This window comes from Myotis brandtii, unplaced genomic scaffold (assembly GCF_000412655.1).
Source record: "Myotis brandtii unplaced genomic scaffold, ASM41265v1 scaffold455, whole genome shotgun sequence".
In the NCBI taxonomy this organism is placed as follows: domain Eukaryota; kingdom Metazoa; phylum Chordata; class Mammalia; order Chiroptera; family Vespertilionidae; genus Myotis; species Myotis brandtii.
In genome coordinates, this window is record NW_005367384.1 from 915,487 (window position 1) to 932,944 (window position 17,458).

Here is a 17,458-nt window from a genome sequence, read left to right on the forward strand (position 1 = left end):
CCATGTCGGCGCAGGCCCAGATGCGCGCGATGCTGGACCAGTTGATGGGCACCTCCCGGGACGGTAAGTCTCTGCCAGTGCCCTGGGGGTGGGGGAGGGGACGGGAAAGGCGAGGAGAAGGGGCTCCGCGGGCGCACCTGGGCTTGTGTGTGTGGCTGAGTAAGGGGCTCCCAGATTGGTAACACGAGGTCCCGGCTCCGCTCCCATCCAATCAGGGCTGGGCAGTCGGGCTGGGGGGGCGGTGTCCGAGCGGATTGGCGGGAACTGCTGCCAATGGGCTTAGGCGGGGCCTGGAGGCTGAAGGGGGAGAGTTTGAGCCTTCAGTGTTGACTTGGCTGGGACTGGAGAGCCCACGTCTCTCTTGCGTAGTAGGGCGGCCCATTTTGTGGTCGAATTAGGTACCTGCGGACCGCTAGAGCCTCCGCCCCCTGCACTAATCCCTAACCCAGAGTTTTGGGATCATCTCTCGCCGCCGTCCTCCAGAGCATCCAGAGAGAACCGCCCCCCCCACCCCCCACCCCCTTAGCAGAGTCCGGAGGAAACCTTTGCTGTAAACCCAGTCCTAGAAATGCACTCTCAACCCCCTCAGAAACAACCATTCTTACGAAAATATCTGACCCAAACCATGGTTTCTTGAGTGGGTGTGTTTAGCCCCATTTTATGAAAAAAATGTTATGGCCCGTTTTTTCCCCCGAAAGCCCTCCATTTTGTTAGACAATTTAATAGAGGCTTTGTTCAGTTAATTTGACAAATCTTGCATGTGCCCTAACTAGAACCATTTTGAAAATGTGGTGCCCAGTGAGGTAGAATTGAAGGAAACGATTCTTTTAGGCACTCAGGTTAGAGTTTGTATAGAAAACCACTAATTGCTGGGTATCTTTTTGTCATAAAGAGAATTTCCAAATAAGAAGAAGAAATGCTGTTGCTTTTTTGTTGATAATTAGTAATGTACTCTTTCAAATTCAGCTCAAATCCATCCTACTGTGGAGGAAAGGTGTAGTTCATTAATTTCTGAAAATGAAATAAAACACTTGTTTATTTTCATATGTTGCTTGTCCTGGTAAATAGTTTCTTAACCATTGAAGAAATGCTTTTTTTCTTAAGTTATTTTTATTGCTTGATGTAAGAGAAAAGACACTTAAAATTTTAAGTCGCTCTTCTTGAGTGCTTTGCAGCAAAATATGTGAGTAGGTTTTTTAAATTTATTGAGTTCAAATATTTTTGGCAATGCATATTTAAAGAATGGCTTTTCAGTATTCACAGTTCAGTTTTAATTAAAACCCATATTGGGAACTTTTCTTTGTAGATCACATAGACAAATAGGTGTAGATGGCAAACATACTTGTGGAGGGGAAGATTGGGAAGGAAATGAATTTTATTTGTGTAGTAAACCCTTGAAAGTTAACATTAATTTGAAATGCCACTGGAAGAACTTACCTGTTATCATTTTTCACCTTTAGATAAGAATGGTCATTTTATATCTGCAGCATGTCTTAACGTTGCTCCTTTTTTATTATGAAGACAGGATTGTGAAGGGGCTTAATATAGGATTTTAGCTGACAATAATCTTTGTGTTAAAATTACAGAAGTCATTTACATGATCTTTTTAGTCCTAGATGGATACCATTTTTGGTACCTTCTGCATGGATTGAATTTCCTAATTTTACTAGGTGGGTAGTTGGATCAAAATACTATCAGCTGATAAATTTCCGAACTAAGCAGCTAATGTAGCATTGCAAAGCTAAACCAAAAATGTGTGTATTGTATGTAGTTAGCAGAAACAGGGATTTCTTAAAATCCATTCTGTTTTGTATACAAATAAATTTTTATTTTTTTTGTGTTACTGGATTATTTTTTTTTTGCCTCCAGACTAAGAGAATTTACCAATGAATTCATGTTTATGAGTCCACAATATTATTTAGTTGAAATGACTGAATATTCACTGCTGTGTTGGGCCAGAAACAAGAAACATACTATTTTCAAGGAAAAGAATGTTTTTTAGGTACAGAAATTCTTTTATGTGTATAAGATAATAATCAGAACATTCTTTTCCTTCTTACCAGAAAACCAGATAGTTAATGAGTTTACATGTTTTATTTTATGACTTAAGGCCTTTAAATATTAGGATTGTTCTTTTTTAGCAGATAGTCAACTTAAGTTATTCAGAGATAGAGAAAATGGATATGTTCTTCAATAAGACCATGTTATTTGAAATTCTATAATGGGAAGCCTTGTATTGGACACAGGAACAGCTTACAGGGACTGCTGTTGGTTGTCTTTGGCACTAAGAGGTGGATTTGGGGATCCAAGAGGTGGGAGAGAGATGGAAAAGGTAGGTAGGAGGTATTTAAGGCAGCCCTGTTCAAAAAAAATTTTGTTTTTAAATTTTAATCCTAGAGACCACTGTCTTCTAGGATAGTGGGACACAAGGTGGCAGTAATTCCCTCCACCTTTAGTGTCCTGAGACTACCTTGCACCTCCCCCTCCTCCAATAAAAGACTCCTTTTGCTCTTCCCCAAAAGCTTTTTAGTTCCTTTTTAAACTCCTTGGAGATTTAAGTCTGTCTCCCCAAAATCTTTTTAATTAGTTCCTTTTTAAACTCCTTGGAGATTTAAGTCTGTTAAATGTACCTTATTTTGAATTATTTAAATCATTTAGATTATCTAAACTTCACTGAAATTCTCAGGAATAGGAATTTTAGTGGCAGGGAAATGGAGAGGTAATTTTTGATCACTGGGCACTTCCAGAAAGGACAGTCCAGGGTGAGTGGTGGCAGTGGGGGGCTTTGCACAACCAGAGGGCAGCATGATGGTGCTGGGAGGCTGGGCAGGGGGATGACTAGGAGGTGGGAGAGGAATGTATAAGGGAGGTGGGAGGGCCAAAGACAAACTTTGCCTTCTTTGCAATTTTGCCTAGGGCCCTGGTGGTGGCAACCGCCTGTGTGCCACTGAAAATCGTGCCGATGCCTGGCATACTGCATAAATGGAAGCAGGGTACCGCGTGAGTTGAAACATTGGTCACACTATATAAAGTTTGTATATGTGAATCAGTGTAACTCATACCCATGTAACTGGGGGTCTGACTGTATTTGGATTTTTCTGATAAGGCATCATGGGCTAAGGAAAAGAGCATTGGGCTGAGACTCAGGAGACCTTGTTTCTAGCCCCAGCTGTACCTCTAATTGTAATCTTGGGTAAGTCACTTAACCTTTTTGCCTCAAGTTAAATCTGTAATTTGTTAATTGGGAAACCAAGCAATTTCCTATGTTCCACTAAAAAAATGTTGGAAAAACATATTTAAAGTTTTTTAGAAGGGAGGAACCGTAAGTAGGTATATATCAGTATCATTTTATATGAAGTGTAAAATATGTTAAATTTTATAAATATCTTTGTGTTAGTTGTTAGCAGTAAAAGAAGGGAGAGGGATAATTGATTTTTCCCTAATCATATTCCATTTGAAAACAGGGAGCAGTAAAGCAGCCCAGGGAAATTCAAGCAGCAGTTAGAGACTTGTCTATGTGACACTTGGGGGAACCCAGTGTCCTCACACAGACTATGGTCATTTGTGCTGAGTTGTGTTAATTGCAAGGATGACCCTAGCTAAAGTCCTTTTGCCAACAAAAACAGTTTTTAGTTATGATTAAATCTCTGGTTCTGACTGCAGACAGGCCTGGCAGGGTACAAGGATAGGAATTAAATAAACTTGAGGGTGTGAATTTAGATAATATTCTTAGTTTATTAACTGGGGAAGTTATGGAAGGTAGTTTTGAGGATTTCACACCTCTTAATTGCTATAACCCAGGGGTCCTCAAACTACGGCCCCGCGGGCCACATGCAAATACAAATATTGTATTTGTTCCCGTTTAGTTTTTTTACTTCAAAATAAGATTATGTGCAGTGTGCATAGGAATTTGTTCATAGTTTTTTTTTAAACTATAGTCCGGCCCTCCAACTGTCTGAGGGACAGTGAACTGGCCCCCTGTTTAAAAGTTTGAGGACCCCTGCTATAACCTTTAAATGGGATTAGAGATCATCTCTGAAAGGCTAAAATAGCCGAGGAATGAAAATCTGCCCTGAAAAATAACCAGTAGACTAGTAGTATGTAGCATATAGAATAGAATTTTGTAACATCATTGGTTGTCCATTATAGTTAGGGAGTATAAGGAGCAAGTTAAAGCTTTCAGATAATTTTAGCCAATTTTTAAAAATTTATTTTTACTAATAAATACTGTATTTTTTTGTTTTTGTTGATTTCAGAGAGATGAAGGGAGAGGGCGAGAAAGGTAAAACCATTAGTGATGAGAGAGAATCATTGATCGGCCTCCTCCTGCACACCACTTACTGGGGATTGAGCCAGAAACCTGGGCATGTGCCCTGACTGGGAATTGAGCTGTGACCTTCTGGTTCATAGGCTGACTCTCAAGCACTGAACCACATCAGCCTGCCAATTTTAGCTATTTTTGAGGGTCATCTTCCTAAACATATGATGCTGTACTTCCTCAGTTAATACAGTACATTAATCAGAATTAAAAAAAAATTTTTAATATATATTTTTGTTGATTTCAGTGAGGAAGGGAGAGAGAGAGAGAGAGAAACATCAATGCTGCCTTCTGTGTGCTCCACATCAGTCATCAAACCCCCCAAACCGGGCATGTGCCCTGACGGGGAATTGAACCATGACCTCCTGGTTCATAGATCGACACTCAACTACGTACTGACCCATGCCGGCCAGGCAGAATTTAATATTTTTGTTGATCCATTATATTGTACGGTAGTTGTAGTTTATGGATGTAAAATTAAAAGGATATTCATTCTAGGAGGTAACCAGGAAAATACAGTTCAGAAAATCATTTACTTGTTCCTAATATAAAGTAGTGATACCTAACAGTTGAACCTATAGGACAGTATGACATTGATGCCTTTCTGCAAAATAAATTATTTAATCAAGGATTGAAGCAGTATTTTCTTCAGTGGATTTTCTTCATAAAATCATGTTTACTGTAATCTGTGTTCCTTGACTTATCATCAACATCAAGAGCATTTAGTTTTAATTTTTTTCATTAACATAATGAATCATTTATTTCTTGATCAGTTGTAAGCCATTCTTGTATTCCACTTGAATTGTTTATTTTAAGTGAAGGAGGCATAGCCTTTAATATACAAGCACACATTTAAAAAAATAATAATGGGGTATTTCCTTACTCTAGAGCTTATAAATTCTTTAACAGCATGAGAAATTTTAGCAGACATTAGGTTGAACAGTAGTTAAACATAAAAAGGTTAAACAGAGTTTTAGTAAATATTTGACTTAATCTGAGGTCCAGGCATATCAAAATACTGAAAGTTTTGTTGATACCCACATAGTGAATTTATTTAAAAAAAACAAACACACTATTAACTCATTTTGCATTTTGCACTCTGAATAATTTTTCTATCTACAGAACAGCCCAGAAAACAATAATAGTATCACCTCATATAAACCTGCATTGTCCTTGGATTCTTTACAGTTGTTTAGTTCTCCTTGTCAAGAAAACCTTATGATTTTGAGACATTCTTTTACTTCAGTTAACAAAATTGAAACCAAAGAAAAATCATTTTGTCTGTCACTGCATAAGCTCAATAAGCAGCAAATACATGCTCTGATTTGGTTTCATTTGGGTAAAATGTCTAATAAGCGTAAATGATAGTGAGAGCTACATATTTAAGACGGGGGGCAGGAAATCAAGGGCAAGTAGGTATCATGGATCAAGGTTAGATTTAGTGAGTCGGTAAATTTCTGACAGGCACCTTGTGGATTCAGTACCCGCGGAAAGTCATTCTGTTCCTTTTTGGTTCAAAGCAGGGGTAGGGAACCTTTTTTTTGCCATTTGGATATATATAAATGTATATGTATATTTATATTTTTATTGATTTCAGAGAGGAGGGGAGAGGGAGAGATAGAAACATCAATGATAGAGAATCATTGATTGGCTGCCTCCTGCACATGCCACACTGGGGATTGAGCCCACAACCCAGGCATGGGCCCCGACTGGTTCATAGCTCAACCACTGAGCCACACTGGCTGGGTTGGAGATTATATATATATATATATATATATATATAAAAGAGAAACATGCAAATTAACCATCACTCCACCAATCCGCTACACCCACAAGCCACACCCAGAGAAACATCGATCAGCTGCCTCCGGCACACCTCCCACTGGGGACGTGCCCGCAACCAAGGCACATGCCCCCGACCAGAATCGAACCTGGGACCTTTGAGTCCACAGGCCGATGCTCTCTCCACTAAGCCAAACCAGACAGGGCTAATCATTTTTTTAATGTTTATTGTTTAAAGTATTACAGATGTCCCCTTTTTTCCCCCATTGACCCCTTATAGCCTGGCCCCTTCCTGCCCCGCCCCCCCCTCCCCATTTGGATATTTATAACATCATTCGTGGGCCATACAAAATTATCAACTTAAAAATTAGCCTGCTATATTTGGTCAAACATTTAATTAATTCAGTACCTTGGCAGGGCCAGACCAAATGATTTCTTGGGCCCTATGTGGTCCGGACATTTCCCAACTGGTTTAAAGTCTCGTGCAGTAGCAGCACTGGTGTAGAAATTGGAAGGGAAGGCCAAAATAGATGAGTTAATAATTTTGTAAGTTTACTGAGGCTGTAGAGAAATGTAGCTTGTAAAAACTCTGAAATTGGCTACAGCTTCAATGTTTTGTTTTAACTGAATAACTTACAACTTTGAAAAGTCCGAGCTGCCATCATAAAGTAATACGTAGCTCAGTCAATTGAATGTCATAATTTGCCATTTAACATGGGCTAGAGAAGAGGGTCTGTAAATTTTTTCCCTAAAAAAAATCATTCTGGCCCAGCCCGTGTGGCTCAGTGGTTGAGCGTCAACCTATGAACCAGGAGATCACAGTTTGATTTTCTGTCAGGGCACATGCCGGGGTTGTGGGCTCAATCCCCAGTAGGGGGCATGCAGGAGGCAGCCAATCAATGATTCTCTCTCTTCATTGATGTTTCTATCTCTCCCTCTCCCTTCCTCTCTGAAACCAATAAAAATATATTAAAAACACACACAAAAGCAAGCAAAGAAACAAACCACTCTAGATACTGATCCATGCATTCTAACATGAAAAGAATTTAACCAGCTGCCCTTACTGAGTCTTTTGTCTTGTCTACTGAACATAGTAAATTGTTTTGTTTTTTATCTTCCTGAGACCTCAGTTTTCTGCAGACCTGTCTTCTTTCAAAGTTAAACTTTCCAAAGCTTTGCCTTTCAATAAAATAGGTTGGATATTTATTGGATGCTATCTATAGTATATCTAGTTGTTTAACTGCTTCTGTATTCTGTCCAACTATTAGGTTACACAATATACTCTTTTCATTTACTTGAGGGTATGTTTTAGATCAAGGCTGGCATTATGGCCCATCGGCTTTTGTAAATAAAGTTTTATTGGAATACAACCATGCCCATTTGTGTACATAATGTATGTGACTTCTTTGCCTTCCCACAGCAGAGTTGAGTCACAGTAGACATACTGCAAGCATAAAATAATTTGCTATCTTGCTCTTTAAGAAAAAGCTTTGTTCTAGATCAGTGATTCTCAATGTGTGATCCTCAGACCAGAATCACCTGGGAACTTGTTAAAAGCCAAAATTCGTGATTCTGCCCCAGGCCTACAGAAATTCTGGGGGTGGAGCCAGCAATCTGTTTTAAGAAGCCTTTCTTATGATTTTGATACACATTAAAAGTTTGAGAAACCTTATTCTAGATAAATTTTTCCCAAATGTTAGTCACACAGAATAACACCTTTACTATTTATTTAAATATATTTTTATTGATTTCAGAGAGGAAGGGAGAGAAAGAGATCAGTGATGAGAGAAAACCATTGATCGGCTGCCTCTTGTATGCCCCACATTGGGCATCAAGCCCACAACCCAGGCATATGCCCTGACTGGGAATTGAACTGTGACCTCCTGGTTCATAGGTCAACCCTCAACCACTGAGCCTCGTCAGCTGGGCCACCTTTATTATTTTTGTCCTGTTTCCTGTTTAATATTTTCTCTTTATGTCAACTCACTTTCTAAAAATTCAAGTTAATTTTAAAGTTTGTGCCCCAGAAAAAATAAATACTATGAAAACAACATGGTGTTATAAGAGATAACTAGACTCTGTTGTCACATACTCTATGCTAAAAATTAGAACTTGTTAGATGTATTAAACACATTATTAAGCTCCTGTGGACGCTTTTTTCTTGACTTATAATAATCATCGCCAAGTGATTGAGTGGTGCTTAAAACGTCATATTGGTGAAATCAAATAACATCTAAAATCATCCTTTGGACAAATCCCATACTTGAAAAATACTGGTTATTCATGTGAAAGGAAAGTTGCTTGAACTGTATATACTGACGCCCCTAAGGAGAAATGACTGGCCAGAAATAGACACTGTGAGATGGAGAGATGCAGGAATTCATAGGTCCATCTAGGCTTCTTGGGTAAAATTACTTCTTGGCTTGATTTGTCACCCTTCCATTAGTGTTTTGGTGTGGTGGTCAGCAGTTCTGGAGGATTTCACCAGCCTGCTCCATAGTAGGACATTGAAAAGGTGCCTGGTTATAGGGAAAGGTGCTTATTAAAGATAACATCTGGACTAGAAACGGGGGGTAGAGGGGTGAAGTGGTGGTGAGTCTATGTTATGGACTGGAAAAAGTAGGGCATACTTACTAGGAAACAGTTGATCCACCTCAGATTCTAGAAACCATGTATTTGTAAATTGAGAAGTTACTGTGTTATAGCTTAATTTGCCTCAGTATTAGAGGGGATACTTCCTCAGACATGATCTTCTGTATATTTGTTATCTGATGTGTTTTAGGGCATCACAATTGCCAATAGGAATAGAATCTTAACTTTCTTGAATATCACCAGATTGCTGAGTTGCTTTAGTTACTTCTTCCTTTCCTTTTCTTAGAGATGATAGACATATTTGTTTCTGTTGTCTTTTTTTAAAAAAATATTTTATTGATTTTTTACAGAGAAGAAGGGAGAGGGATAGAGAGTTAGAAACATCGATGAGAGAGATCGATCAGCTGACTCCTGCATCCCCCCACTGGGGATGTGCCCGAAACCAAGGTACATGCCCTTGACCGGAATCGAACCCGGGACCCTTCAGTCCGCAGGCCGACGCTCCATCCACTGAGCCAAACTGGTTCGGCTGTTTCTGTTGTCTTTTGACTCTGCAGTAAAGTAGTGACATAGGACTCGAATCCTAGAAGGACTGAAAGTCTCGTGGGGAGTGAAGAATTTTACCCATGAATAGTTGTGTTTATTTTTAAGTGATGAATTCTGTGATACTGATTATAGGTGTCTAATTTTAAAAAATTGTTTAGAAAGTACAAAGACAATTCAGAGACTTATGAGAATGACCAAATGTTATTTCGTGTATTTTCCCCTACATGGTGTAGGGGACTGTGTAGGAAAATGTAAGGGACTTCATTTGTAATACTTAATTTGAGGAACCTATTTTGTGTATATTTTACACATTATTTCTTCTATGTTTCAGTAGTTGTAAGGCTCAGTCTCCTTCATGGTATTCTCTGTTTTTCACTTTAACTTCCTTCATCATTGAGTTGTCTGTCACTTCTGTCTTTTGATGTTCTCATTTTTTCCCCTTTTTATTTTCACCATTAGTTTTTAGATTTGGTAAGGCTCTACTTAGCTTTTGTAGTCATCATCAACCAATGAGAACTTGTCCTTTTAAAAAAGTGTTTCAATTGATTTTTAGAGACGAAGCAAGAGAGAGGGAGAGAGGGAGAGAGGGAGAGAGAGAGAGAGAGAGAGAGAGAGAAACATTGACGTGAGAAATAAACATCGATTGTTTGCCTCCCATACACACCCCTACTGGAGACTGAGCCCACAACCTGGGCATGTGCCCTGATGAGGAATTGACCTGGCGACCTTTTGGGGCATGGGGCAACGCTCAACCAACTGGGCCACACCAGCCAGGGCAGAACTTGTCTTTTTAATCAGCCATTGCTTTTTCCTTGGTTCTTTTCAGCTATTTCTTCATAGCCAGATACAGCTTTTGCTACTTATAATTTTGTGTATAGGAAGTTCTGGATGATAGAAGACACCAGGTATCCAGAGTACAAGTTTTACTGAATCAGAATTGCAGCTCTGCAAGTAAGTATCAAAATATAAATTTAGCAGGCTGCAACTTTTTAATGACTGACTTTAATTCATATATCCATAAGACAAATTCTATATAATTCACTTTTAGAACTTAATTTTTAGGAATCTATTAACCCATTTCTAATATATTTCTTAAAACTAAGAGGAGAAATATGTAGATAGGTATTCTAAAGCATGTATCCTCCTAGAAATGTGATGGCATTAATTCCTGCCAGTGGCCAAGACTCTATGCTTTGTATAATGAGGGAAGAGAAGGTTGTGGCAAGGGGTGGAATAGAGCCTTGGGATATAACCACTTGAGTATTCTGTTAGCTCTTAGAGTCTATAAGCTCTTTCTCCTACTACCAAGGCTGTTTCCTAGTCTCATTCCTTATAATTTTGTTATTTGGATTTTCATAGACAAGTAGGCTGGTAGGTTTAAAAAATTATTTTAATGAATCTATGATCATATTCAGCAAGAATGAACTTTTTCTGCAAATTTCTTCTGCAATGGGCATTGCATTTTTAAAATGTTGGGCTTGTCATAGGATTGTGGTGGAAGTGTTATTAGTATTTGTAATTATAAACCTATAGGACTATATAAAAGTATTAAGAGGGATAGCCTTTCTGAACTGTATAGTACCCCTATTTTTCCTTTTTCTGGAGGAAAGAAAAGCTGCTGCTCCTCGGTATGATTGTAAGTTGTGTTAGAAAGAAGTGACTTGCTATTTGGAAGAATGAGAATGCCATAACTGGTTCTTCCCACTGTCATTTTTGGTTGAGTACACTTTCTTTCCTTTCCTTATGTAATATATTCGTGAAAAGTTTGATGTGTATCGGATTATATTAAATGTTTTCAAAACATAATGATTTTAAGTTAAGACATAGTGAGTCCTTATATAAGTGAATTCTGTACTTTGAATTGTATAGATATGAAGTAAATTAAACAGTGTGTTTATTTAGAAGGGAACATGGGTTACTTTTTTAGGTTAATTACAAAAGAGTTCCTCTAGGTGAGTTTTAGGTAGAATTCTAAAGGAACAATAAAGGTAGGTGGGAGAAGTTAGTAGAGTTGGTGAGAAAATTTGAGAAGGGTGCAAAAGTAATAAAATTGGTTCTTTAGTATGATAGTCACTGTGCAGCAGTAGTCACCTGTTTTTACCTTGGTTCCACATGAAGACATAATGATTTACTAGTACAGGGAGGTCTTCTGCCCTGCCCTGTCCTAGACTATAAATTGGCCATGGGTCTTTACATGGCCAATTTGTGGATCAGTAGCTTATATTTGAAGAAATGGTAATAAGAGGGTGAACATTTCTCTGCATTTGAGGACTCAAGGGCACAGGGAAACAAAAAGCTTTAAGTTTTTAGTTATATATCTCTCTAGTTCTGGCTTTCCTTTCACTGAAGAGGTATGGATTTTATTTTAGAGGGAATGTGCCTATCCTGTCCCAAGCCAACAGTGATATGTGGCCCCTAACGAGTGTACCTGTGGGGAGAGCTTTGGTCGTCACATGGGTGAATATGGGAGGGCTTTCCCCCATTTATAAATGGGTTGCTTTTGTTTGCTTTGTGTGCTGTGCTGTTGGGTTTTCTCCTCTCTGTTTCCCTAAGTTGAGCTTTAAGCTAATTCTGTACAAAATTCTGTACAACTAATTAGTTATTTTTATAAATTGCTTGCGATTAATGCCTGATAATATGCAGTAAAATAAGGTATCTGCATACCATTATGTATGTCAAATATTACAAACTTTAAGGTTCTTTTGAAATTATAATACTAAACTCAGTTCACTTTTGCTTAGCCTTCACAGTTGTTGATCACATAGCATGGTCATCCACTCACAGCTTAAAAAAATACAGGGAGCATCGGAGAGAATGGGTAAAGTAAAATTTTGATGTTTTTAAAATAGCACCTAAATCTGTGAAAGTTGATTTGAATTATTGTTTGTATGGGAGGGAGAGGGTGGGTAGCACTGGAGGGTGGGGGTGGGTATTGGGAAAATAGCATGCACCATGTAAAATGATATCAGATACCATCTGGGCTAAGGTTTTAACTACAGTTTAAGTCTAAGTCAGTTTCAGAAAAAGGCAGGACCATAAAATGGCAGTGTTGAGATTTACAGTGTGCTTAAAAATTTCCCTTCCAACAGATTGAAGGGGATTTGGAGAAGAGCAGTATTTGAGTATAGTTTTGGCAGCACCCTTCTTTTTAATGGTCATATTCCCTGAGTGAAACTGCCTCAGTACCACTTAGGCTCTGTTACATTACTGAGAGACCTCGAGAGGAATAATATGCATTTCAGTTTTTATTGTACACCTGTGACTCAGGTGTTCCCAAATAAAGGTTATAATTCATGAAACTCATAAAGGGGTTGAGTTGCTGGTAGGAAATATTAATAGAAAATTTGATGCTTCCATTTAAATTCTAAAAACTTAACATTGTAGTTATGTACAAAGTCTAATGAATTATTGTGGAGCTTATAGAGCAGAGAGACATCCATGTTGTTATGGGTAGGACATTTTGTTGTTAATGCAAATAACTTAGCCTAATCTCTGCCCCATTATTTTTAAACTTCTAATTTTTTTATTTTGTTTACACACAAAATCTGGATTGAAGGGAACAATGGAAAAATTATTTCTTTTTTCCTTTGGTCAAAGTCCTATTTTTTCTTCAAAATTTGGCTACTCCTTACATGAAGCCTTTTCTAACCTCTCCAGTCCTTGGTGGTCATTCTAGTCTTAGAATTCCTAAGTACTACTACTTGAAACATCAGTTTGGCACTTGGATCAGGCTACATTGTATATTACTTGCTACTTCATTTGAATGTCCTGTTTCTCTTAGCAAAATCATGGACTCTTTGAGGGTACAGAGCTTGTCTTCTATGCCTCTTTGTAACCCCATTGTCTACCACAGAGGATGTGTTCACTAATAAGTTTGATTCTATGATTTCAATCCAGTAATAGTGTAACAGGGTAATTGTTTTTTCTTACTTTAGGTTATTTTTATATGAATATATTCCTAGAACACCCAAAGATAAAGTACATCGAACGCATAAAATAATTCCTTGCATTATAAGGAGATTTGATTCATATTTGTTCTCTATTGATTGTAGTCTCTCCCTCCCCTCCTTTTTTTCCCCCCCAAATGGGCGCTGTTTTACCTAGTTTTGAAAAATATGGTTTGGGCCAGATATCTTGATAGAAACTAAAATTACTGGTATTTTTATTTTAAAATTTTTTGTTGGTTTTAGCCAAAGGATACTTTTATGGCGTATGCCCAAATTTATTAAGTACTTCATGGACATGGTAATATAGCCAAATTATTTTTTAAAATTTTAAGTCTCTTAAGTAAAACTTTAAAAATACCAATAAACAGATATTCAGTTGCTAGTCCCTCTCAGGGTATTTCTGTATCTCAAATTACTAGGGATTTTATTATTTTGTTGTTTTAAAAGTTTCTATAACGTATAGGCTGATTTTTGATAGCTGTGCATATTGTGTTTACTACAGTTATCAAATGTATAAAGAGCAATCACTTAAATGCAATGAGAAGGTATTTTAAATACTTTTTGGTGTTTATAGAAACTGATTTCTTTTAAAGCTCATCAGGGATGTTTGCTAAATTGATACTTGTAATTGTTCATATTTTATCTGACAGTTGTGTCTTCAGGGCACATGTCTTAGTATTAGATTTAATGTTGTGATTTCTGAAGCAAAAACAGTCGCCCTACTTGATGAAATGTTTGATTGGTAAAACTTATTGAATCTTGATTTTATTTTAAGGCCTGGCTTATAATCTTTTAGCCATTATTTTGACAGAGCACTGAAACAACACTGCTATTGCATTACTGAAAAGCGTAGATACATGTAGCAAGGGGACTTCTAGCTATGGAAGTTTTTTTTATTTTTTTTCCCTCTGCTTAAAATATCATCTTTAAATTTCTTAGCATAATTTGGGTGCAGATTTAAAAGAAAAAAAAATTTTTTTTACATGCCAAGAAGCAAAAAGCCTGTAATAAGCATTGCCATTCTGTTGTGAGCTTATCATAGTATCATTCTAACAAGAGCGTAAGGCCCTCACTAAAGTCTGAATGAAATAGATATTTAAAAAAATTTTAAAAAACCCCAGTTGGCCCAAAGACCACTTTCGAGAGCTCCAGCCTTGGACTTTTACCTATGGTTGGTTATATTCTTCTCTAAGATTACACACTTGTTAAGTCAATATTTAAAAAAATAAAAACACCCTGATTTTGTTCACTTTTGTTTTCATATACAAGAATCTTTACAATCAACATGTACATCTAGATGCTGTATTGAAATTGCTGGCAGAGTCTATTCTATACAAACTGAACAATCTGGCCCCTTGTTTTATTTGTAAAGGTTCAATGTATCTATGCCTGACTACTTCAATCTGCAAGGGAGTGTCAGAAAGGCCCCGCATTCGCCGAGCCGTGAGTTATTGCTAACTTTTCAGATGTGTTAATGAATGTGGAACAAAAGCAGTTGTGTTTAAAAGGAAAAAAGGATCAGTAAAATTACCTTTATTATAGTAGCAGGCGTGAACAATAAATGAATTATTCCACATTGTGGTGTCGGAAATAACCTACTTTAAATAGAGACTAGCCTCTAGAAAACCTATTGTTGAACTGCTCTGAAGCTATCATTTTAGCTATAAATTACTCTTCTTAAAAATACATATTTCCTGCTTACAAATCAGACTTACAATTAAGTATTTTTAACCACATTAAAACAATTTGAACAAAATCTTACCCCACCTAAAAACGACAGTATTTAGTTGACTTTAGTTAGTTGACTCTTCAAAATAAGACCACATAAAAGGGGTAAAGTTTTAACCATTTTTGTAATTCACATGTGAAAAACAGAAATTAATTCAAATAATTGAATCACTTCCTAGGTGAAAGTTTTTGGAGTGCCTCAGGCATCATGTGAAGTACAGCAGTGTTTACAATCTATTTTGGTACCAACAGTTCTCGCTTCAGTAATTCACCAGTAGGTTTTCATTCATCAACGATGATATCAATTGAAGGGTAAAATAAAACACATTTTTTTAGGGCTACCACTCTACATAAAGGAATTGTCATTAAGAGTTTTTTCTTTTTCCAAAGAGGTTCTAAGCAAAAAAAATTACAACTGCCATCTATATTCTGTTATTAGAGTAGTTAGTTACCTTTTGTTCCTTAGAATTTGTAAATTTTTTAGTGGATAGGCATCACTAGCAGGTTGGATGCTTCTATTGCTTAGGAGGTGTATTGTGCTATATGAAGACAGAATTTAAATGTTAGGCCATATATAGCACAGGCTACATAAAACTTGGAGGTGTGGGGCCTTTGGAGGCATTACAGTTAACTTTTCATTTAGGCAATGTGCCTTTGTTTGACTGGTGTGTAAGTCCTTCTTCCAGGTTTGTACGCTCTTAAACACGTTATTCTACCCTCTCTAACTCCTCCTAGCAGCAAAAGGGAGACACTTCAGCTGGAACAAAATAGTGGAAGAAATGGCGTCTGGGGTTCAGTGGGGATTCGCAGTGTGTATGCAATATTTGCAAGATTACTTTTTATGTTTTTCAGTTAATTAAATAATTACAAAAGAAATCAATGCTTAGTGTCAAGTAGGGAATGTTGTATACGGGTAGAACTGTCCTAGTGGGTCTACTGCAAGTCGCTTAACCTCTCCAGGCCACAGTTTCCTCATCTGCAATGTGAAGGAGTTGGACTCAATAATCCTTAAGGTCCATTCCTGCTCTAAATCCTATGCTTTTCTGAATTACTTTAACAGAATGCATTGCTTTCCCACTTTGACTATTTAAATTACATATGCAGTACACGTACTGCAACTGCATGTTGTCTAAAATCGTTTTTTTCATAAGATATTATATAAAGAACTAATCCCTCTTGAGCTGATTTATAAATGTGTGTGTGTGTAGCCACACATTAAGGGCTAGCAATAATCGGGCTTTCAGAAAATAAACATTTTCTAGTTGTCTAACCTTGAATGTTATTAACTTTCCTATATTACAGGAGATACTACTCGTCAACGAATCAAATTCAGTGATGACAGAGTATGCAAGAGTCACCTTCTCAACTGTTGCCCCCATGATGTCCTCTCTGGGACTGTACGTATTTATTAAATCTATTATTTGATAATTTTATACTATAAAAATGAACTAATCTTATTTTTCCTTTTTTTTTTTTACTACTTGATAAAGTTAATTCCTAGTCTAATTATTATGCAATGAATTTTTAAAAACTCTTTTTGTTTGTTTTGTTAATCCTCACCTGAGGATATTTTTTCATTGATTTTTAGGGAGAGTAGAAGAGAGAGGGAAAGACAGAGAGAAACAGCTATGTGAGAGAAAAACATTGGTTGGTTGCCTCCTGTACGAGCCCTGACCAGGGCTCTGGCCAGGGAGGAGCCTGCAACCAAGGTATGAGCCCTTGAGCAGAACCGAATCTTGGGACCCTTTGGTCTGCAGGCAGACCCTCTATCTACTGAGACAAACCAACTAGGGCTATGCTATGATTTTTTTAAAACAAAAACCACTGCTGTTAGATGAGGAATCTGTATACCTTATTTATTTAGGTTGATGATTTAATCTGCAATAATGGGATTCCTCAAAATTAATTACTATGCTTTGCTTTATAATTTTTTCTGTTCCTCGGCAATTTTTCAAAAAGCATTTCTGCCCAGCTGGTGTGGCTCAGTGGTTGAGCACTGACCTATGAATCAGGAGATCACGATTTGATTTCCGGTCAGGGCACATGCCCGTGTTTCAGGCTCCATTTACCAGTAAAGGGACGTGCAGGAGGCAGCTTATCAATGGTTCTGTCTCATCATTGATATTTCTATCTCCCTCTCCCTTTATCTCTGAAATTAATTGAAATATTAAAAAATAAAAAAGCGTTTCTTGTTTGGAATACAGACACAGTAATTCAACAGCAATTGCACTTTTAGTTCAGAAATAATACAAGTGATTTAAAAAATAGTTCTTACTTTTGAGCAGAGTACACTTTTATACAAAACACCGTATATTTTTGTTAAAATTTGTGTGCATTTATATTGTGGATATAATTGTGGGGAAAATATATTAGTAAATACTTAAAATCACACAGCTTAATTGCAAGTGGTGATGTCACTTAAAAAATTACTTTATATTGCTGACTCAATATAAAGCTCAATTTAGATTCTATGTCTAATGATGTTGGTTGATCTTAGCGTATCATCAGTTTAATTTGGAAGATAATCCACATGATGATGGACCTA

The 17,458-nt window shown here is 37.3% G+C and overlaps 1 protein-coding gene across 13 annotated transcripts in view; it reads left to right on the forward strand.

Annotated features, from left to right (window-relative positions):
- Positions 1 to 2: 2 nt before the first annotated feature.
- LOC102244148 (putative RNA-binding protein Luc7-like 2) overlaps positions 3 to 17,458 on the forward strand; it is a 60,616-nt gene continuing 43,160 nt past the window's right edge. For 2 of the 13 annotated variants that reach the window (XM_005874993.2, XM_014546714.1), the window contains exons 1-2: positions 3 to 63; positions 16,216 to 16,310. In XM_005874993.2, coding sequence (XP_005875055.1) covers positions 3 to 63; positions 16,216 to 16,310 — 156 coding nt within the window. Of the gene's footprint in view, positions 64 to 1,976; positions 2,003 to 2,916; positions 3,001 to 3,106; positions 3,194 to 10,064; positions 10,190 to 10,937; positions 10,955 to 11,564; positions 11,590 to 11,783; positions 12,057 to 14,557; positions 14,629 to 15,648; positions 15,727 to 15,771; positions 16,311 to 17,458 lie in introns of those variants that run through there. The other 11 variants (XM_014546711.1, XM_005874992.2, XM_005874991.2 and 8 more) reach the window with 11 other exon arrangements.